Below are 21,775 nucleotides of genomic sequence, written 5' to 3' on the forward strand. Positions count from 1 at the left end.
GCTGGGTGAACCCTCAGGTCCTTATTGCCCAAGAGCTGGATCCGAGTGGGATTCTGGCCCGGGCAAACAGCCTCTTCTGTCGGAATAAATGCAGCTGACTGGTTCGTTCATGGGGGCTTTAGATAAAAGCTGGGAGATGTTCTCAGTTGGGACAAGAGGGCTCTTTCAGTTTAATTAATTGGCGACACGTACATGAGAGAGGCTACAAGTTCAGGGCTGACATCACTCAATTTCTGCCCTCAAATATTAAATCTAAGTCAGTGATTCGCTGGTTGCTCAATAGCACCAAGAATCGCCTTAATGTAAGTCAAGGGCACCTCCAGCCTTTTATTTTGGTTTTATTAATTTTTTTAAGTAGTAAAGCAGAGAGCGAGTGTCTTTCCTAAGCCCTATTTGGCATCTTGTCTTTCAAGGGGCCCAGGTACCCGTTTTCCCCTTCTTACATGGAGGGGCATTCTTGAGCTTCACTGGAAACCCTGGGCTCCTGCCTCGCAGCTCTGTTTGTTTTGGACTTTTATCAAGGAGGGGCGGGGTGGAAAGTTCTACGTGGGGGCAGAGATGTCAAGCACAGCCCCCTGGCCTTTCTCCCAGCCAAACAGCTCTGATAAGTGGGCAGGCCTTGAGCCCGGAGACCCATAGACACACTTGGATGAAATCAGTTGGCCAGTCCCTCCAAGGGCTCTGACCAGCTCCGGATGCGCCGCCCCCCCCCCCCCCCCCCCGCCAGCACCACAGACATGGCCAACCAGACCAACGCCTCCACCCTGTACAACAGCTACGAATACTACCTGGACTACTTGGACCTCATTCCCGTGGATGAGAGGAAGCTGAAAGCCAACAAATGTGAGTCCTGATCTGGGAAAGCTGGCCAGGCAGAGGCTGGGGGTTGGCCCAAAAGACTGTCTCCACTCACCTCCAACTCCAACAGGTGTCAAAGATGAGTCCACAGAGATAGAAGTAAAGAGGAGTAAAATAGCATCGGTTATCTTCTGTAATAGGCTTGAAACTAACCTCCAAAGAAACTCAGACACTTTGGGAGCAGAATATGCTTTTAAGATAGATTTCCTCGATAGAGTTTGATTTGTCTGGGGTTCCAATAAGCTAGGTGAGTTTCTTCAAATTGTTGATTTCACATTCTCTCTTGCTCTATGAAGATTTGGGAGAGGTTATTATGTCCACCCCTAAGATAAATGACTTACTAATCTCTATGAAAATAACAACTGATTTTTTTTTAAAGATTTTATTTGTTTATTTGAGAAAGAGAGAATGAGAGACAGAGAGCACGAGAGGGAAGAGGGTCAGAGGGAGAAGCAGACTCCCCGCTGAGCAGGGAGCCCGACACGGGACTCGATCCCGGGACTCCAGGATCATGACCTGAGCCGAAGGCAGTCGCTTAACCGACTGAGCCACCCAGGCGCCCATAACAACCGATTTTAATCTTCATGGTCTCAGGAAGGACCACCAGAACAAACCAATATCCTTTTGCTCATCTCTCTCTCAGTCTTTCTCTCTTGGGTAAGTTGGTGCTTTGTGGACAATCTTCTCTGATTATTCCAGCTACTCAGTCAAGATAACAAGTTAGCTGAGGAAATGAGTATGAAAAACAAAACAAAACAAAACAAAAATCAAAGTCCCAGTACTGGGGACCCATTGTCTGCTAGCCCCATGTCTCAGGCTCCTTGGGTATTTCATGCCCTACAATCACAAAATCTGACAAAAGATAAGTGCAGTCACTGGAAGGAACAGGATGCTTTTTGTATGAAAAGCCAGAGAACCTGGTCACACACCAGCTCAACACTGAAATCCATTTCCCTTGGAGGAAGTCATCTAAAATGTCTTGCTAGGAGGGGTTCCTGTTTCCGGTTTCCCTCACAACTTCCAGAAGCCCAGGTACCCATCCATATTTTCATCCGTCTCAACAAGCCCCACTTCCACACCATACCACAAACACACCATACCTGTCCTCCCTTCTTGCTTTTGCTCGTGATTAATGCAACAATCAAACTTTTGTAACTATCCGTGATAGGCCAGGTATTGCACTAGCAGGTAGAGGCACAAATGCCAAAAGACTCAATCCCTGTCCCTGATTTTTCTCAAGAGTGATTTTATTTTATGACCATTATCGTCTATTTTCTGATGATGCTGTATTTCCAAGTAGGTTATCACAACATCCCCTCACCAAACCCGGGAAAACAGTAACAAGTAAGAACATGACACTGTATCTAAACATTTCCATAATGATGTCTCAGTGTCATCTAACACTCAGTCTACATTTGACTTTCCCCATTTCCAGTAAGGGGGCAGATACAGATCCTTAATAAGCTGTTATGTGATTCATGGTGTTATGCTGAAGATTTGCACAAGTCGCTGGCAGAGCACAGAGAGGGAAGACGTAAGGAAGGCTTCATGGGGAAGATGGGCTAAGCTGAGTCAGAAGACCCAAAGGGACTGCCTGATCCACAGAGGGCCAGCCCAGGGGCGGGGGGACCAGTTACCCTCTGCTTAGGCAGGAGGTGCTTCTGGGAAGCATGACATGGAGGGTATTTTTGGGAAGATTGATGTGGGGGCCAGATTCTCACAGGTCAGCCTCAGAGGATTCATGGGAGCTGCAGGGAGTCATTTAAAATCGTAAACAGAGAAGAGACAAGGTCCGATTTGCTTGCTAAGAGTATCGCTCTGGCGAATATATAAATTTGAGGTTTGGGTGTGTGGCGGGCGACACAGAGGCAGGAAACAGCCACATGCCGGTCCTGGAAACATACATTTGCAAAGATCTCTACCCTGGGGAGTTGACAATCTAGGAAGGAGGGGCCAGCAGAAATAAATGAGGGTGCTTTGGTGTTGCAGCCATGGGAATAAAAGTGGGGGGGCGGGGCCCAGAGAAGCCAAGTGACTTTCCCCAGGTCACCCAGCGAAATATTTGCAGAACTGGGACTTCAATTCCAGGCTCTGATCCCTGAGGACTCTTTCCAGGACACTAGACATGTTTAGTGGGCAGATTCTCACCAGACAGGATGAACCACCAGAGCAGGAATCCTGCTCTGTCTTGCTCTCTCTCTCCCCAGCTCCTGAATAGTGCCTGGCACAGTCTCCGCGGGATGAATAAATAAACAAATGTGAAGTAGGTAGCTCTTGCACACACCGTTAATTTTCATGATGGATATCTGTATCAGTTATCAATTCTTTGCCTTCAAAATACGCTCTGTGATAAACGATGGTATTCCTTTAAAGTGAACAGGGAGTTAAGCTTTCTCTGGACAGGACTGTGGGGGGTCGGGGGGGCGGTCTGTAGGAGGGCTGGGCTGGGGTTGGGGGTCAGCAGGCGGCCTGTGAGGGCTTGTGGGCAGTCAGCCTGTCACAGTCACTGGCCCAGAACACAGTCCCTCTGAGATCTTGTGGCCTCACGTGGCAGCCATCTCAACCTGGAACCCGAGGCCCCTGGGCATTCTGTGGCCCACAGAGGGCAGGAGTCACAGGCCCCTGACAGGGGCACCCCCTACCAGCTGTTGATCATTTGCACCCCGCCGGTACTCTGGAGGGTTGTCTATGGTTTCTCCAGCAGCTCCAGACCAGCCCAGGCCTGGCTGAACCAGCCAACAGCTCTGCTACCCCATGGCCGAACCACATCTCCTTTGAGGTCTGAACCTCTCCCAGCTATGTCCTTCCCTGGTGTGATGGGCTGGACTGTGCCCCCCCAACCCAATTACTATATTGAAATCCTAACTCCGGTACTTAAGAACATGACACTATTTGGAGAAGGGGGTCTTGAAAGAGGTGATTAAATTATATTGCGGTCATAAGGGTGAGTCCTAATCCAGTATGACCAGTGTCCTTAGAGGAGGAGACCAGGACACAGACACACGCAGAGGGAAGACCATGTGAGGACACAGACCGAGGACAGCCATCTACACGCCAAGGAGTGAGGCCTTGGAAGAACCAACCCTGTGGACCCCTTGATCTTGGACTTCCAGGCTCCAGGATTGTGAGAAAATAAATTTCTGCTCTTTAAGCCACTGTCTTCGTCTGTTCAGGCTAATATAACAAAATACCATAGACTGGGTGGCTTAGAAAACAAGGATGTATTTCTCACAGTTCTGCAGGCTGAGAAGTCTAACATGAAGACACCAGCGTGGTGGCGTCTGGGTGAGGGAACTTCTCCTGCTTCAGAGCTGGTATCTTCTTGCTGGGTCCTCACGGGGGGGGTGGTGGTGGTGGTGGTGGTGGTGGTGAGGGCATGTCTGTGCAGCTTCTCTTCTAAAGGCACGAATCTCATTCACGGGGGGCTCCACCCTACAACTTAAGCAGCTCCCAGAGGCCCCACTGCCCAATACCATCCCACTGGGCATTAGGGTCGGACAGATGAATTTAAGGGAACACAAATGTTCTGGCCATAGTGCAGCCTGAGCAAATGAACTCGCCTGGGGCCCCTCCCTCAGCCCCGGGGCACCTTATGTCTTCACAGATGTTCTTTTATCCCCGTGAATAATTTTTCATACTAGACTTCCTGTTTGTCCTTCTGTGTGATTTCTACCTCCTGGATGGGGCCTAGGCTGCCATGATGTCCCCTCCAGTCTTTCTGCTTCTGCTTCTGCATCTGCAGAAACGCCTGGCACTGCTACTTTGAAAGAGGAAGTCCATGGACCGCAGGTGGAAAGCAGCTTTAATTTTTCTCTGGTCACTCCTGCAAACCTACTTGGTGGTGCTGGCTCTTTCCCTGCCCCTGGGTGAGATCTGGAGCAGGACTCATGTTCCCACTTACATTTTTAAAAAAGTGTCTACCAGTCAGTCTCCTTAGCAAAGCGAATGTCTAATCCTATGAGATAAATTTCAAAAATGTTTAAAAACAAACCACTTTCAGGGCGCCTGGGTGGCTCAGTCGGTTAAGCGTCTGCCTTCGGCTCAGGTCATGATCCCAGGGTCCTGGGATCGAGCCCCACATCGGGCTCCCTGCTCCACGGGGAGCCTGCTTCTCCCTCTGCCCCTCATGCTGCTCGTGCTCTGTCTCTCAAATAAATAAATCAAATCTTAAAAAAATAAAAATAAAAACAAACCACCTTCCAACTTCACTCAGAGGGAGAACTTGCTCTTTCCCTGGCTCAGGACAGGAGTGCTCCTTCCTTCTTTGCTCTGCTGGCTCCTTTCTCCGGGCCACCTGCCCCGTCCTGGTCTGGGACACCTCTTCGCTGGAGCAGGAGGGATGGAATGAGGAGAGGGGCAGGGAGGAGAGCGGGGTTTGTCAGTGAGGCAGCTCAGACTCTGATCTGGAGGCCGGCCGGGCTCAGCAGCAGACACCTGCCCGGGGTGGGGGGGGGGGGGCACGGAGGGTGAAGACACAGCCCATGCGCCCCAGCAATGTCCGCTACCTGACTCCAGAACTCTGCTCCTGTCGATCTCGCCTCCCCTCCTCACATCAGCACCGGGCAGTGGGGCTCCTCCGTGGGCTCCCTGGGACGGGGGTCTCCCGCCCCGGCGACCTGTGTGTGGGAAAGCGACTTTGCTCTGTAGCAGCCGTTACTTCTCTGCTAAACTCTTGTACTGGCCTCTTCACTGGCTGCCCTGCCCCCCAGCTTGACTGGCACTGGTCTAGGCGGGGGGGGGGGGTGTCCTCTTCCCTGGGGGCAGCATGTCAAGCCGGCTCCTTCTCTCCTGGTGGGAGCTTTGTGAGATCCTCCACCAGAGGGGATGCTCCTTCTACTCTGCTGATGCTGATTGCCCAGTCTCTCGCTATCAAGATTTTCTCGAGCACACATCAGACTCCAGCCTGCTGTGTCCCACCAACTGCAAAGGACACATGCAGAGTGCCCTGGAGTGGCCCCTTTGCCCCTCGAGTGGAGGGCAGGGCGCCAACTACCCTCTCATACAGGGTGAGGGCATGGGGGACTATCTACCATCTCTAAACAAAATCCCTTGGAGGGAAGCCTCCCCAAACCAGACTTTAAGTAGTCAACACGTATCTGAGTCTACTCAGGCTGCTGTCACAAAATATTATAGACTGGGAGCTTAAACAACGGACATTCATTTCTCACTGTTCTGGAGGCTGGAAGTCCAAGATCAAGGTGGCAACAGATTTGCTGTCTGGTGAGGACTTGCTTCCTGCCTTGTAGACAGCCACTTTCTTACTGTGGGCTCACAGGGCCTTTCTTCCAGATCTGTGAGTGGAGAGAGCCTGGGGGGAGATGCAGCGGGAGGTGGGGGTGGGGGGAGAGGGAGAGGGAGAGAGGGTTTCTTCCTTTTCTTATAAAGACACTAATCCCATCATGGGTACCCACCCTCGTGATCGCTTCTAAACCTAATTACCTCTCAAAGTCCCCACTTCCAAATACCATTAGTCTGGAGATTAGGGCTTCTGCATTGGGAGGTGAGGGGACATACTCAATCCATAGCACTGCCTTGCTACAGAGTCCACTATGCTCATCCTGTCTCCCCTAGAGATTTCAAATAGCATCTGGGATATTTCAAATAGGATATGGCTGTATATATATATATATATATATTTTAAGATTTTATTTATTTGAGAGAGACAGAGAAAATGAGCCCGGGGGGGGGAGGGGCAGAGGGAGAGAGAGAGAGAGAGAGAGGGAGAAACAGACTCCCCGCTGAGCAGGAAGCCCGACCTGTAAGTGCTGTTTTGTACTTTGCTCTTATTGACTTGACAATATTTTGTTTTCTTGTGTTGTTAAATATTCTTTTCACAAAAATTTTGTAAACAACTGCATGGTGTTCTAGAAATTTCTATTTTTGAACATCTAGAATGATTCCTGGATTTTGCTGGTACAAGCAGTGGACTCGAGGAGAAAAAAACTTATGTTGTGTGTCAAGTAAAGATATCTTGCCTACTTTTGTCCCTGGTATTTGAATCCAAAGAAGTTTACTAAAAAACAAACAGGGGCACCTGGGTGGCTCAGTTGGTTAAGCGTCTGCCTTTGGCTCCTGTCAGGATCTCAGGTTCTTTGGCTCAGGTCATGATCTCAGGGTCCTGGGATCGAGCCCCGTGTCAGGCTCCCTGCTCAGCTTGGAGGCTGCTCCTCCCTCTGCCTCTGTGCTCTCTCACTCTCTGTCAAGTGAATAAATAAAATCCTTAAAAGAACAAACAACAAAGCCCCCCAAAATGCAAAAACAGAAATCTCCACCATGCACACTCTGTGCTACTGTTATCACCGTGTCACTTTTGTTTTCTGTAATGGTCAGCAAAAGGCAGTGTCAGGAGGTCTCAGGGATGCTCTGTTACTTGGCTTTGAAGGTCGGGTAAGGTAAGCATGAATCCAGGTGAGGATGGACAGAGTCACACTGTGGAAAGCAGGTGAGCTTCTCTGCTGACAAATGTACCTTTCTCTCCTCGCCAGTTCCTCTGGGTTGGATCTCTGACCCAGTCGAACAGACCAGAGAGATTCACCTCCCAGTTCCGTGCAGAGGTACACATCAAAGGCAGAAAGAGGCTGGGAATGGAGCCATGAACCAGGGATGCTTTAAGGTGAGACAAAGGCAAAGCTTCTGGAAGGTCACCCGGGGTGGCTGGTTGAAATGTGGAAGACCAGGCTGGGTTTGACTCCTGTGCCAAGTAGAGAAGGAGGGAAACAGAAGGAAAAATACCTAGGCTCATGCATTCACCCAACAAGCCCGGAGGATTTTAAGATTTTTGTGTTCATGCCCATACACTGGAATTTATTCCATCATGGGTGGGCAGATCACTGGAAACATCCAGGGACTGATATACATATTTTATGGAGCATTCAGTGCTGACTCTAAGGCTCTGGGTCGCTCTTTCCCAGGGTTGGCTTGAAATCTGGTGTGATTTTGTTACAGGGACTTCACAAGGATTTTTACCCTTGTGATTTTCAGATATGATTTCTGTTTCAGGGAAAGATTAAGAATCTCCCCAACACTGTCAAAAAGGTGGGAAAGGCCAATCTGTTTCTTGAGGCTCTGCCTGAATGAATTATATGTTTGCTTTTCTATCTGTCCCCTTTTTCAGAGGCTAAGCTTAGGGTAAGACAGTCCCATATACCAATGTTACTGCAGCAATATGTATTATGTATGTATTATGTATATGTATTATTCTAATGCGATAAATCTCCAGATACAGCTCGGATGCTCCCTTGCAGGGAGCAGCAAGATAGATTGATTTCCTGTGGGTAGTGCCTGGCTTTCATGCGCTATTAGTTACTTCTCGGGTCAATATGTCTTCTTCCTTTAATTATGGCTTAGGAAAAATCTGTCACAGCCTGTATCGACTTCCACTGATGTGCCGGCTCTGGCAGCTTCAATAATAAGGTGGTCTGTTCATCTGCTGCTCCCACAGCTGGGAGAGGAAGAACAGAAACATGCCACTAACCCAATCTCTTCTGAACACAAGGCAGAGAACTCAGTGAAAAGAGCGAGCAAAAGACCTACATGTAACTCTTTTCTCACATCAGAGCAATCGATTTTATGTTACAACTTTAACCGAGACTTGTAACTCTTCAGCCAACGGTCAGCCCTATGGATAGGAGGACATAAGCAGTGAAAGTGATTTTTTTTTTTTTAAACAAGGTATGAGACTGTTGACCTCGGAACGAATTTCCCATCGAGGTAGCCCCACCTAGAGGTGCTACATGTGAATGATTCCATTACTGCTCAAAAACTGCTTGGGGCTCTTCTTTTGGAACTGATTTTGGTAGTGACAGCATGTTCTATGCGACATCTACAGTGATAAACTATGTATCTCTTTCGAGGGTGGATTTGCTTTGGGGAAATAGTTAAGAATCACTCATAAACCAATCAGGTGAATGGAAGGGATGATTGAGCTGATTGGTACTGCCTGGGTGTTGAAAATAAAATATGATTTTACAAAGTAGCAAAACGTGTGTGTGTGTGTGTGTGTGTGTGTGTGTGTATGATAATTCCAAAAGAATAATTTATAAATATTTATGAATCTTTGGTAAATGTTTATAAATGTTTAATCAAGATACGTATTTTAGGAAAATTTATATGCCTCTATGATAGAGAATGATTATTGTGGAAGTCAGCATTCATTTGGATTTGTAAGTTTTGGTACGCTCATTTAAAAAGTCAGCTCTTTTTACTGATTCAAATGAAGAAGACTGGTTACAATTAACAGAGTATCAGACTCAAGAGAAGTTGATTTCTCTCACATGAAAGTCTGCAGGACCGGGTGCTGGGTCCGCTCCCTGAACTCCTCAGAAGCCAGCTTCCTTCCAGCTCCTTGCTCTGCCGTCCCCCGGACATGTCCCTCATCCTCACACTCCAAGCTGTGCTTTGGCTATCACATCCACGTTCCCACCGCAAAATGTAATTCGGAATTACGAAGGGATACAAGGTTATTAGAAATCTAGCCGTCTCTGCAGGAGGACTTCCGGTAGCTGTCCCTAACAGCCCCACTCACATCTCATTGGCCAGAACCTTGTCACATGACCAAATCTAGCTGAAAGGGAGTCTGGGAAACGTAGTCTTTATCCCAGGCAGCGAAAGGCGGGGCTTCTATTGCTATGAAAGCACCTGTAAGCAAACATGAGCATGCACAGCTAGCAGTCTATACTGCAGTTACCTTTACTCATATCTCACATTTCAGTGGAGCTTGAAGGACACAGTGATATCACTTGCCTAATACCCTCTGAACAGAAAACATAATTTTCGTTCTATTTATATATCATCTCACAACCATTTCACAACAAGGAACTGTGCCATGTGCATTATAGATACATATTATTTTATTTAATCCACCTAACAGTCTATCTAACACACACCATCGTCCCCATTTAACCGATTTAGAGGTGTAAAAATCTCAGATTGCCTGAAATCCCATGGCTAGAAAATGGCTAAGTCAGAACTTGAATCCAACACCACCCACCTGCAGCGCTTAGGCCCTTAACCTGGTTGTTGTTCCCCAGGAAGGGAAAAATCTTGGAGGTAATCTCCTATCAGGACTCGGGGACCCAAACGTTAGTAGCATTTGGAGGAAGGCTAAAACAGAGGTTTAGCAGTTCACAAAACTGAACAAAACCGAGGTGCCTGCCATGAGTAGGGAGTATCTGGATCAGATTACTTTCTCAGCTCCAGGGTAGGATGAGAAATCCCCCGGTGTGAAGCTCCACCATTGCCATTGGAGCCTCTTCTTGTCAATCGATTGTGGATGCCTAACTCCCACAGTGTGGACTCCGGAAAGGAAGGAAGGAGGGAGGGAAGAGGGGAGAGGAGAAAAAGGAAGTAAATGAGGAGGGGGGAGGGGAGGGGAGGGGAAGAGGAGAGGGGAGGGGAGGGGAAGAGGAGAGGGGAGGGGAGGGGAGGAAAGTTTTCCATGGCTGGACCAGTTTCCTTGTCAAGCCAACCTGGTGCTCCTCAGGGATGTTTAAACATTTCCAGCCCTGGTGGATGACATCTCTTGCCCTGGAATGAAATGTTCTCTCCAAGCACTTAGACTGAATCTTCAGTAGGAAGAGGAAAAAGAACCCTATTTTTTTTTAAAGATTTTATTTATTTATTTGAGAAAGAGAGAATGAGAGATAGAGAGCACGAGAGGAAAGAGGGTCAGAGGGAGTAGCAGACTCCTGCTGAGCAGGGAGCCCGATGTGGGACTCGATCCCGGGACTCCAGGATCATGACCTGAGCCGAAGGCAGTCGCTTAACCGACTGAGCCACCCAGGCACCCAGAACCCTATTTTTTTTGGCCATCTTTTTCAGCAGAACATAAGGAAAGAGAATTTAGTACAGGAAATGGCCCGTGGCTACTGATCACCTTCTTGGTCTGAAAACAATTCAAATTTCACTTCTCTGAAGACACTGTGTTCTGTGGAAAGTGTTGCTTCATTTCCTGCTCAGTATGTGGGGATAGTTGACCAAGGGCTAAGCAGATGCTTGTGAGCCCAGGAGAAGGGGGGCGGGGGTTGTGTCTCAGCTGCTGAACTTCTGAAGCTGTTTTCTTAGAGGCCCTGATGGAACTTCTCTAGGTGCTGAAGATCTCAAGCCCTGTGTGATTTTTATGAAGGAGCTAGAGCAGTGGTGTCTGCCTAAATCCAAAACATCCTTACAGAGTAAAACCAAACCTTCTGAAAGCATTTATACTGTCCCACTTCGAGGGTTATAAAACAAATTGTGACCAGCTGGTGGAACCGAAGCACATGTTCTAGAATAATGTGCGGTGAGCAGTCAGGGAATGCTGAGAACTCCAGAGCCTCCTTTCAAAAGTCCTTCAGTTTCGGACAGACAGTAACAACCTCATTCCCTGTTTCCCGGGAGCCCATACACCCCCTAAAACTGGTCAGTGTTCTGGGGCACCACCATCTGTTTCTCAGCTCAGGGACAGAGAGGAGAGAGGATGTGGGAGCCAGCCTGGGGGTCTTTGTTGTCCTTGTCTTTCTGGATCGTGGAGGCTAAGTTGCTGATGCTTCATTACAAGGTAGTGGGGGCTCTGATTCCTTCAGCAAGTGCTGCATCTCTTCCTATAACTGTTTTTGATGCTGTCAAGGTCTAAGATGAACTCTTAACAAGCTTTTTGTTTCTCTCTCTACCTGTCTTGGGTCATGGAGAGTAGAGGTGACACCCTTTACTCAAGTGTCATTACTTACCCCCAGGGCCTTCACTTCCTGGCTCTATGTGGATGACACACAAATCTCTAACAACCCCATTCATTCATTCTTTCTGTTCGTTTCCTCATTTGCTTACCCATCATAAACATCTTTTTGTTTAACAGAGCACAACACAAGGCTGGGCAGGCTTATCCCCGAAGTACTCCGGGAGCTCAGAGGAGGATGCAGGAGAGGAGCGTGCAGGAGAGAGGGGGCAGCCATTTTGCCGTGCTAGTGTGGCCCCCTCTGAATCCTTCACAGCCCCTGGCAGTGCCTGACTTGAGTGGGCGCTTAATAAATTCCTGTGGGGTGATCACCCTGCAGTAGCCTCCTTTGCTCACACATGTAGGTGTTTACAGGTCCAGCTGGGGGCATCTGGGCGCGGGGGCAGCAGTGTGTCTGGGATAAGATACTCGCACACACTAATCACCAGCCTGCTGAGCGGTGCCCATAGCCATCGTTCACCACCAAGAAACACTACCGTATTGCAACAGCGCCTAGCAACTTGCAGAAGGTTCCTGATCTGGAGCCCCGGAGAACAGCACCTCCTGGCCTGCCAGGTTCTACCCAGAGCCCCAGAGAGGCTAACTATGATTCCATTTCCCTGCCCCTTCAGCCTCTGGCCACAAATCCAGGCCCAGGGCTGGCTACACAGGGGATCTTCCCTCCTGTCACTGCCCCCCAGCTGGGCGCGTGCCCCTGAAAGAAAGGGGCCAGTGAGGCCTCGGTTAAAAAAGTCCGCCTTGCCCACCACAGGAGGGTTCCAGCCCCCTAGTCGAGCTCACCTCCTCCTAAAATCTCTGAGTCTTGGGGTCTCTGAGGCTGCCCCTGATGGAACAGTCCCCACAGGCCCCTGCTGCCCTCACAGGGGAGGGGAGGTTGGCTGTCACGTGAGCTGCCCACAGCCCTTTCTTCTCCCTCTGTGGAGAAGGGGAAGGAGGGAGCACCAGGAGCCGAAAGAGCACATCCATGGGGTGCCACCCAATTTCATGGACCGGCTTTCCCTCAGCAGCCCTGACGCCAGCTGCTCAGGGAAACAGTCACTTCCCTGCTGCCCTGGTCCTTCCCAAGGTTACTGTTCGTGGAAAAGTCTTCCCACTGGTCACGGCTGAGAGGCTGGAAGAGGAGAGAAACGCCTCTCCCCAGGGCCCTGTTTGCCCTGGCTGCGGGCTCTGGCGATGTCACGCTGATGTTGAGATGCTCCCCCCCCCCCACAGATTTGATTGTCATCACCTTCTGGGCGAGCCTGGCATTCTTCGTCATGCTTCTCTTCCTCATCCTGCTCTACATGTCCTGGTCAGGCTCCTCACAGGCGAGGTGAGTACGGAGGGTGTCAACGCAGGTAAGTCCCGGGGCTAACCAGCTGGTGACCGCAGGCCACGCCGTGGAGTATTACTTGGTCACAAAAAGGAATGGGTCCCTGATTCCTGCTCTGACACGGATGCACTTCCAAGACTCTGTGCCAAGTGAAAGAAGCTAGACACAAAAGGCCCCCATGTTGGAGGATTCCATGGATATGAAACATCTAGAATAAATAAAACTCTATAGAGATGGAAAGCAGATTAGTGCTTGCTAACGGGGCCGGGGCTGCTCGTTCGGATGCCAAAAATATTCTAAAGCAGATTGTGTGGACGGCTGCACAGTTTTGTGAATATACTGAAGATCTTTGAATTTTCCATTTTAAATGGCTGAACTTTACTGTATATAAAATATATCTCAATTAAGCTGTTAAAGAAAATAAAGCCAGAATGACCCCACATAGCAGTTAGGTCTTGCCAAATGACTCAGCAGGAAAAGGGGACCCAAACGTAGGCATCTATGACCACCATCTGTTACTGAATACCTACTGTGTGCCTTAGTAGCTAAACTGGAGGTAAAATCCAGGGGCTCCAAGCAGTAATTAGCTAGTAATTAACCTAGCTCATTATAGGTTAAGTCTCCTGTGCTAGACAATTGGCCCACCATATCTAATCTCCCCTTCTAGCTTAATCTGCCCCCCAATAGCTACTGCTGTCCTAATGAATGTTCTAGCTGAGGACCCTAGACTACCTTTCCCTCTGCTTCAGCTGATGGGACCAGGGGTGGGCAACTGACCCCAGAGGGCCTGCCCAAAGCCCCTTGAAACGCATGGTCTGACAGAAGAGCTGGGGCCAGGGAGCGCTGAGTGGTCCAGGAGGAAGACGGGCTGGAGGCCATCAGGGACCAAGCATTCTGGGGGAGTGGAAACCACGAGTCAGCATAGGAAGCTGGCAACGGAGAGTCGAGCAGAGCTGTTCTGGGAGAGGAAGGGAGGGAGGGCAGAGAAGAGAGGGCAACACCCCCCCCCCCCCACCTGGTGGGGTCCCAATGCTGGTTCAGGGCGGACCTGCACATCTGCACATGTCCAGATCTACCTCAAGGGGGCTCTGTCTCTCTGCCTCCACCCTGCCCTGCCCAGAGTGGCTCACAAGTCACTTCTGGTTCCCTTTGGTCATACGGGGAGGCAGGGGCCAGCTTTTGAGCAATGAAGAAATCCATTCTTTTTGTCTAGTTTTAAGAACTCACACTGAATTTAAGCAGATTTATATCCCAAGAGGCACCTGGAGAGGGGGCAGTAAATGAACACACTCTTCTGAGGGGACTTGTAGCAGCCCTGTGCTAGGGACAGTTTGCAAGAATGGGTGGTCCTCCCCCCGTCACCCCCCCCCCCCGGCCCTGCCACCAGTGGAAAGCTCCCCGGTCCGGTGGGCTCACAGGAGGCTGTAGCTGAGGAATCTTGCATGTTTTTCAGGGCTACAATTTTACGGGGCAAATGGATGATGCTGTTCGCCCTGACACCAAAGAAAGCACTCTCCAGACATTTTAACGGGCATGGGATGCTCAGGGGAGCCAAATGGATCTTACTGTAAGATTTGGGAAGGAGATGCTCTGTGGCTCCCTGAGGAGTTGCTCTTTCTATGCTTAAAAATATTATGCTAGCATCATCTGAAAGGAGGGCTCTGCCCTATCAGGCTCCCTTCCTGACCCTCTTCATTCATGTTAGAATTAGAACTAGTTGAAACTAGTTCTCTAGCTGAGTCTCTACCAAGGCATTGCCTCATGTTATCCTGACGACAGCTAAGAGGTGATGAGGGTCCCATTTCATTGATGAATCGGAAGGCAGGTGGGACGTGGTGGGCTGGCTCATGCCAGGTGGGGTGCCCACTGCCCCCAGCACCTCACGTTCATGAGAGGCGTCCAGAGAAGATGGGTTTCTAGCTAAGATACAAGTTTGGCTGGAGGCACAGATATATGAGCTATCTACTCAAACGGATGGCTGGATGGAAGGTCCACTTGCCCACTCCCCATCGTAAGTGGATAATGAGGGAGAAGTGACCTCGGAGGGAAGGACCGAGGGTCAAGGTCACCATCAAGCACAGCCTATTATCTTCCCTTTCTCCACAGTGGTGACCTTTGTGAGCTGGGCTGTGGAGGTGGTCCTGCCCCATGAAGCCTTCTCTGTGGGTTCTGGGCAGGCAGGACGGTGCAACAGGAAGGCGTCCAGTTAAGTTCTTGCGCCATCTTTGACGCCTGCCTCCCCTCTGCTCTGTCCACAGGAACAACGCCCAGCACCACCCAACATGTCCCTGGAGTAACAGCCCCCACCTCCCCCTCTGCCTCCGGAGGCACCCCACAAGGCTCCACCGAGCTCGGGCAAAGAGCCAGGCAGCAGAGCATGCGGCCCTGAGCAGCAGCTGTGGCCACGAGCCCCCCCACCTTGCCCCACCCTGCTCTCCTCCGGGAACTGGCCGTCCATGGGGCCCCCCCACAGCATCAGCTGACATCAGGAACACGCGGGGTGAGCCGCCCCCTGGAGACAGAACCTCTCAACTGTAGAACCGACCCCAGCAAATTGGTGAACTCAAACCAACCTGGACACACAGGCACCTTCAGAAAGCCTGCTCCTGTGCAGCAGGAAGTGCAAGTAGGCCAAGATGTACTCTATGAGGGGGCGCAAGTACGCATTATCCAGGGCTCGCAGTACCCCTCAGCACAGGGAAGTAGCCCCAGATAATGCTGATTTCCAGTGCATTTTACCTGCATGCTTCCTTCTAATGTTCACGTTGGGAAGGGTAGAAAATAAAACATACGCGAATTAATTTAAAAAAAATATTTGCTTGTTGATCTTTACTGGGCCACTTTTTAGCTTCAACTATTACTGCCGTAATATAGTTTAAAAGATTTATTTATTTGAGAGAGAGTGTGCATGCATGGGGGGAGGGGTAGAGAGAGAGGGAGACAAGCAGACTCCCCACTGAGCGGGGAGCCCCATTGCGTAGCTCCATCCCAGGATGGAAGCCAAGTCCGATGCTTCACCCATTCAGCCACCCAGGCACCCCATGCTGCTGTAATATTTATCAACCCTGAGTTCTATGCGGATCGGAACTTTCTTTAGGACACACCCAGGGAGGGCCTGTGAAGTTCCTACCCATCCCCCACTGTCGCCCACTGTCACCAAGGCAGGGACGTGCAGGCCCTGCCAGCATCACTGACTGTGGTCAAGGGACCCAAGTCACACTCCTGACCTCCCCAAATCCTTTAAAAGACAGAGCCCAAGGGGAGAGGGTCTGCACTGGAATGCTGTCTCAGGACGTCTTTGAGCTGGTAGGATGGGTCCCATGTGGGTGATGTTACAGGCCCTCTGGTCTGAGCCCTCCGAAGTACACCGGAGATAGCACCAAAGTACAAAGCCCACAGAACCCACCCCAGCCCGGGTGGACTGACAAATCCCCCAGATGGGGGCAGGGTTGGCCTCACCTGACTCAGGGGCGGTGGGTTAGAAAGGGAGATGAGGGAGGGGAGACCGATGAACTCAAGAGACACGGAAAAGGGGCGAGAGAGAACACGTGGACTCTCCTACTTGAATCTAAATGCAGGATTCTGATTTAGGAATTGTCTCAAAAAACAATTGCAGGTGTTTGGGGTGGGGGGTTGGGGGGAGGAGGGCAGTCACTCCCTGCTTTCTAAACAATGAGCCCGTATGTGCTAAGGGGACTGGAGGCAGACAAGCATTACTCTTATCCTGGTTAAAAATCCTAAATCATGGGGGGTGGGGGGATGGGTTCGCCTGGTGATGGGTATTAAAGAGGGCACATTCTGCGTGGAGCACTGGGTGTTATGCACAAACAATGAATCATGGAACACTACATCAAAAACTAATGATGTGGGCGCCTGGGTGGCTCAGTTGGTTAAGCGACTGCCTTCGGCTCAGGTCATGATCCTGGAGTCCCGGGATCGAGTCCCACATCGGGCTCCCTGCTCAGCGGGGAGTCTGCCTCTCCCTCTGACCTCCTTCCCTCTCATGCTCTCTCTCTACCATTCTCTCTCTCTCAATAAATAAATAAAAATCTTTAATAAAAAAAAAAAAAAAAAAAAAAAAAAAAAAAACTAATGATGTAATGTATGGTGATTAACATAACAATAAAAAATCCTAAATCATGAAAAACCATCAGAACCGAGTCTAAGGCACACTGTAGGAATAGAAAAGTGTCAACGTTTAAGCTGGGGCCGTTGGACAGGGAAGGCCGCTGTGCAGTCCTGTGACTGTGGCCAAGTGCCCCCCCCCACCACTGCACCCGCCGGGGCCCACGCTGTGCAGGAGGGATGTGGGCACACACAGAGCTCTGAGCGCACTAAGGGCACACGCCAGAATTCTCCTGAGGTTTGTCAGCTGCTGCACCAATTAACATGGGAACCTTAAAAGCCAAATCTTGACCTCTAAAATACACGTTTCTGTGAAATGAAGTGGTCTGTTAATACCAATTAAGCAAAACACAAAAGCCTAACAAAAATAGACATTTATTAACAAGTTATAAAATTCCAAATCCCCCCCCTTTGAAACAATTAAAAAAAAAATACAGGCTTTCTTTCCAAAGCAGAGGTCAAATCAATTTTATACTGTAAGGATTTACATACTAAAATAATTAACACCAGCAGGAGCTCATTCACTCAAAAAGTTATACAAAGCTTTGTAAGACTTCTCGTGGAAAGAAAAGTTGAAACATCTCTCTTCACACTCTTTATCTGATGTATTATGTTCTTGGACATTTTAGCTTTAATATGCACAAATCCCTTAAGTGCTCAGAAGTGCTACCTCGACTTGAGGTATATTCTCTGAAGAGCAACGAAGCTGAGAGGAGGGGCTTACCTACCTGAACACCGCGCGGGCTTGCAGCCCAGAAGGCCCCACGCCCACTGCAGCTCCGACTACGCTGTGTGCACACAGTCCCTTGAGCTTAGTACCTACTGGTGAATTAAATAAGTCAACTTCGTGCGTCAGGAAACGGAGTTGACACAGACAGAACCTGTCATCCTACAAGGCTTGCATGGAAACGCTTGACTCAACCAAACTTCTAGAACCTGGGGCCAGAAGGCGTCAGATGGCAGGGCGTCAGGCGTAGGGGACCGAGGCGGCGATGTTCTTACAGAGGATGACGATGGCCTCCTCGTCACCACTTGGCGTGTCCTCTGCGCTGTCACAGATCATTCGGACATGGGTTAGGAGAGTGTCCGGCCGCTGAGCCCCTAGCCAGACGTCCTTAATGTACAGAGACACCAGGAACGCTGCGGTGGCTGAGAAAGAGGTGAACGACAAGGCTGTTAGGACACAAAGCTACTTCGCTGGAAAGCCAGTCACCCCCACCCCCCACCCATGGGGACACAGAGGCTTTGCTCAGTGCCCAATGAACTGTGGCAAAAGGAGGTGAGCATGCGTTCAAGACAAATTAATTTTGCCTTTGCTTAACTGTGGGGTTAATCTTTATTCTAAAATTTCTCTTTTTATTCGATCAACGTGTGTGGAATGGAAAGAAAGTTACTAGTTTCTTCTTGGTTCTGACCACCCATGCTGAGAGCCAGAATTGAGGTCTGAGAAGAGGTTCCAGGTTCACTTCACATCATTTCCGCAATGGCATGGGTGAGGTGACAGGGTTTCCCAGGCCCAGATTCAACTCCCTGACAGCATCCAGATGAGAGAAGACGTACCCCACCCCAGGGGAGTTCACCTGCTCAGGCTGCTGGCCTATCCCCCCTTCCTGCTCCCCTTCCATCGCTGGTGAAAGGAACAACCCTCTCAGGTGGACGCCACATGCACATGGTCACAGCCCCCCTCTGCTCTCTTACAGCCTTTTAACGCCTTTGCTGCTTGTTCATTCATTCTTTCCTGCGTTTAAGCCTTCGCGAAGCACCTGCTCAATGCTAAGCACGTAAACGGTGTGCAAGTGCGTGTGCCTGTGCGTGTATATGCGTGCACACATACACACATCTGCGGCCACGCGTACACCCGGATGCGCTGTGAGACAGAATCCTCCACGTGAGTCATGGTGGAAACGTAGAAAAGCCGCCGCCCTGCACTGGTTCTGAGTGGGCACCTTTCTCCGCTGTACACACGGTGGTCACTGGGCAAAGGCCACGCTCGGGGCCGGATGGCAAGCTATGACCCCAGCACTTCGGCTGGCCCATGCGAACACTTCAGCCAAAGCACCCGACAGCCTCTGAGAACCAGCCTCACCTCGAGTGGCTTCGTCCTCCTCCTGCAGAGCCGAGAGGCAGAGGCTCTGGACCGCCGCGTGGCAGGGGCTCGGCGCCGGGCCCCAGGCCGCCACCAGCTGCAGCAGGACGGCGCTGAACAGGCAGGCCACACTGTGCGCGGGCCCCACCAGCTCCTGGGCACTGCAGAACCGGCTATACAGCTGGAAGAGGTTATTCCTCACGGCGCTGTCCTGGAGCAGCTCAGTCACCACTGCTGGCTGCGGCAAAATGCGGCGCTGCAGCCAGCCAAGGAGTCCCGCGGCCCCTGCCCTGCTCAGCGGGCGCCCCGCTGCCGACCGCAGCACCCAGCTGACTGCCAGGGACGCGGTGGCGCACGCGAGGCCCGGCACATGGCTCTCAGGGCTGGTCCTGTTCGCGGGCTTCTGAGCCCGTTCGGGGCTGGGGAGCACTGGCCCCCAGTGGGTCAGTATGGACCTCAGGAAGCCCCTGCATGTCTCCAAGGTGGCCGCCTGCTGCTCGGGCTCAGCCGTCTCCTCTGCCTCCCCAGGCCTCCTCCTCCAGGCCCGCGGGCCTCTGGCTCGGGCTGGCACGACAGGCTTGTTCTTGTCCTTGAGCATCTCTGTTACACACACACACACACACACACACACACACACACACACACAGGAAGGCAGTGAGATGGAGGCCTCCCTTCCCCATATGGATCCGGGGAGCCGGGCACTGGAGAGGGGAGGAGGGCGAGGTCCCGAGCACCGGCCCCCTGCTCGGCTCCCATAAGACACGATCCTATGCCTGGAGCCCAGCGAGAGTGCCACACTGGACTGTGACAGCCACGGCGGCTCTCAGGATAAACCCCTTCCACCCTCACTACAGCAGAGCCACCCGCCGCCCCCCCAGCGAGCAGTGACAGTGGCGCAGGGGGACTCAAAGCCAGGTCTCCCCGAGGGGGCAGGATGCGCCCTGTTTCTAAGCCTCGTGCTCAGAGAGGGCAAGTGCCGGCTGCTCTGTGGTGGGACGCGAGCACAGTTTGGGGAACACCAGACAGTTGGCTCCTGACACCCACTCTGTAGCTCCTTGACTTGGTATCTCTCAATGGCCACTCTCAGGTCCTCCTGGAGCTTAGCGTCTCTCTCGAGGAGGTTCCATTTGTGCAGGAGGATGAGGACATCGTTGGTGGACAGCACCGTCTCGTTCACGGTGAAGCGGTTCATGTCCTTGAAGGCCTGCATGACGGTGGACCGGTACTTGAGCACGGAGTCAAGGGCCTCAAAGAAGCAGGTCAGCTGGGCAGAGGCCAAGGTCGGCCTGTTGGGAGCCAACAACACAGACTGAGCAAAAGCTGCCTCCTCATCCCGCAGCCCACGACTGGGGCGGCTGGGCAATGTCACAGACCCAGAGGGGCCAGCGGTCCACCCACGACTCGAGGGTGTCCTCCCAACAGACACGGAAGCATGGAGCCCAGCACAAAGAACAGGAAAAAGCAAGCCGCTCCAGGGGAGGCACAGTGGGGACCGGAGTCTCCCCTCCATGCTGGAGGCACAGGAATCTCTTGGAAACCATGGCTAACCGGAAGAGCGAGGCAGAGAGAGCGTGAGGGTCTGGGTGCCAGCCGCCTAACCGAACACCACAGGACGGCCGACTCCCCTGTGCCTCATGGCCTCTCAGACGCAGCCCCATCCACGGCCAAACCTGACCGTGGGCACCCGCAGGAAATCCACTCTGCACTTGAGGGAATTTAAAATTCAATACCATCTGCTCCACACAATTTTAAAATTATTTCAAACAGTAATCAGTTCTCAAACACCAGTATGTCTTTCCACAACCCCGGAATAATAAGAAACTGGTCTGTTGGCACTGATTTCACAACTTAATTCAGAACAATGAAAGACCAAATGCTTTATCAAGAAAGTTTTCACTCTGAGATTATAAACCATCTATGATCAATTCAGAACTCTAAGTCTGACTCTCCAAGTCAGAACTCTAAGTGCACAGGCTGTATTTTCTCTAAGACAATGGAATCTGAGGAGGATTCAACTCTCTGAGGAACTGAGGAGCACTATTCCAAAGGGCCAGATGAAAATACTGAAATTTTCAAGAAGCTCCTCAGATAAGTGAATCTGTGTAGGCTAGTGAAGACAGAGGCAAGTTTGGGAACACCCTGACTTCCTTAGGTTTAAAGGTTATGGAAAAGATGTTCTTTCTACAAAAATACCACTTTAAGTGCTTGAATCAAATTAGCAAGTTGTTTGCCTGCTAAAAAGGATCTGCTATGACACATTTTAGGTTTCTAGAATGCCAAGTTCTCAGGGTCTTAAAAGGAACCTCCTAAAGCTGAAGCAGAAAAGAGGAAGCAGCTAAAATAGGTTTTCTGACGTCACCCACAACCGATAGCAGCCCTCGGGCCCAGAGCCCACTGGCGGAGCCAGGACCGAGGGGACCACCGAGAGGTGATGTCCACAGGTGACCCACGCCAGGGTCCACGCCTGGCGGGGCAGGGGCTTACCTCAGGTGCCTCGTGAGCACAACGAGAACATACAGGAACTCATTGACCAAGTGCAGGGCGAGCATCTTCGGAGGCTCCTGGGACCCTGGCTGGCAGGAAGGCTGGCCCTCCGATGCCACTCCTTTGTCCCCCAGGTTGGTCACCCACAGTGTGTGTAGCAAGGAGATGATGTTGGACAGCAGCTGGGTCTCCAGAAACCTGC

The 21,775-nt window shown here is 51.0% G+C and overlaps 2 protein-coding genes across 12 annotated transcripts in view; one reads left to right on the top strand and one right to left on the bottom strand.

The window, feature by feature from the left end:
• Window positions 1–75: 75 nt before the first annotated feature.
• Window positions 76–15,677, top strand: LOC113918468 (melanocortin 2 receptor accessory protein). 10 transcript variants are annotated; one of them, XR_003518567.2, is made up of 8 exons: window positions 76–843; window positions 3,066–3,121; window positions 3,560–3,982; window positions 4,093–4,172; window positions 7,344–7,471; window positions 12,779–12,878; window positions 14,332–14,445; window positions 15,137–15,275. XR_003518567.2 is itself a non-coding variant. In XM_027586936.2 (4 exons), exons 1-4 carry the CDS (start codon window positions 696–698, stop codon window positions 15,414–15,416), a joined length of 642 nt encoding a protein of 213 aa, XP_027442737.2. In that variant the 5' UTR covers window positions 86–695; the 3' UTR covers window positions 15,417–15,677. The 10 variants fall into 10 exon arrangements, 2 of the variants coding, with proteins under 2 accessions (XP_027442737.2, XP_027442738.2); XR_003518566.2 differs by having other exon boundaries at window positions 3,560–4,172; XR_003518569.2 differs by lacking the exons at window positions 3,560–3,982; window positions 4,093–4,172.
• Window positions 15,678–17,358: 1,681 nt separating this feature from the next.
• The window catches only part of URB1 (URB1 ribosome biogenesis homolog), a 64,606-nt gene continuing 60,189 nt past the window's right edge, over window positions 17,359–21,775 (bottom strand). For both annotated transcript variants that reach the window (XM_027585852.2, XM_027585851.2), the window contains exons 36-39: window positions 21,574–21,771; window positions 20,134–20,375; window positions 19,090–19,689; window positions 17,359–18,152 (exon numbers count right to left, since the gene is read on the bottom strand). In XM_027585852.2, coding sequence (XP_027441653.2) covers window positions 17,971–18,152; window positions 19,090–19,689; window positions 20,134–20,375; window positions 21,574–21,771 — 1,222 coding nt within the window. In that variant the 3' untranslated portion in view covers window positions 17,359–17,970. The remainder of the gene's footprint in view (window positions 18,153–19,089; window positions 19,690–20,133; window positions 20,376–21,573; window positions 21,772–21,775) is intronic.

The sequence above is a fragment of the Zalophus californianus genome, chromosome 1, assembly GCF_009762305.2.
Source record: "Zalophus californianus isolate mZalCal1 chromosome 1, mZalCal1.pri.v2, whole genome shotgun sequence".
Lineage (NCBI taxonomy): Eukaryota > Metazoa > Chordata > Mammalia > Carnivora > Otariidae > Zalophus > Zalophus californianus.

Bases quoted from the DNA above. Each gene is read 5' to 3' on its own strand.
- LOC113918468 (XM_027586936.2), top strand. From the start codon at position 696: ATGCGCCGCCCCCCCCCCCCCCCCCCCGCCAGCACCACAGACATGGCC. The intron at 844-12,778 runs GTGAGTCCTGAT...CCCCCCCCACAG, and splicing joins GAAGCTGAAAGCCAACAAAT to ATTTGATTGTCATCACCTTC. The intron at 12,879-14,331 runs GTGAGTACGGAG...CATGTTTTTCAG, and splicing joins TCAGGCTCCTCACAGGCGAG to GGCTACAATTTTACGGGGCA.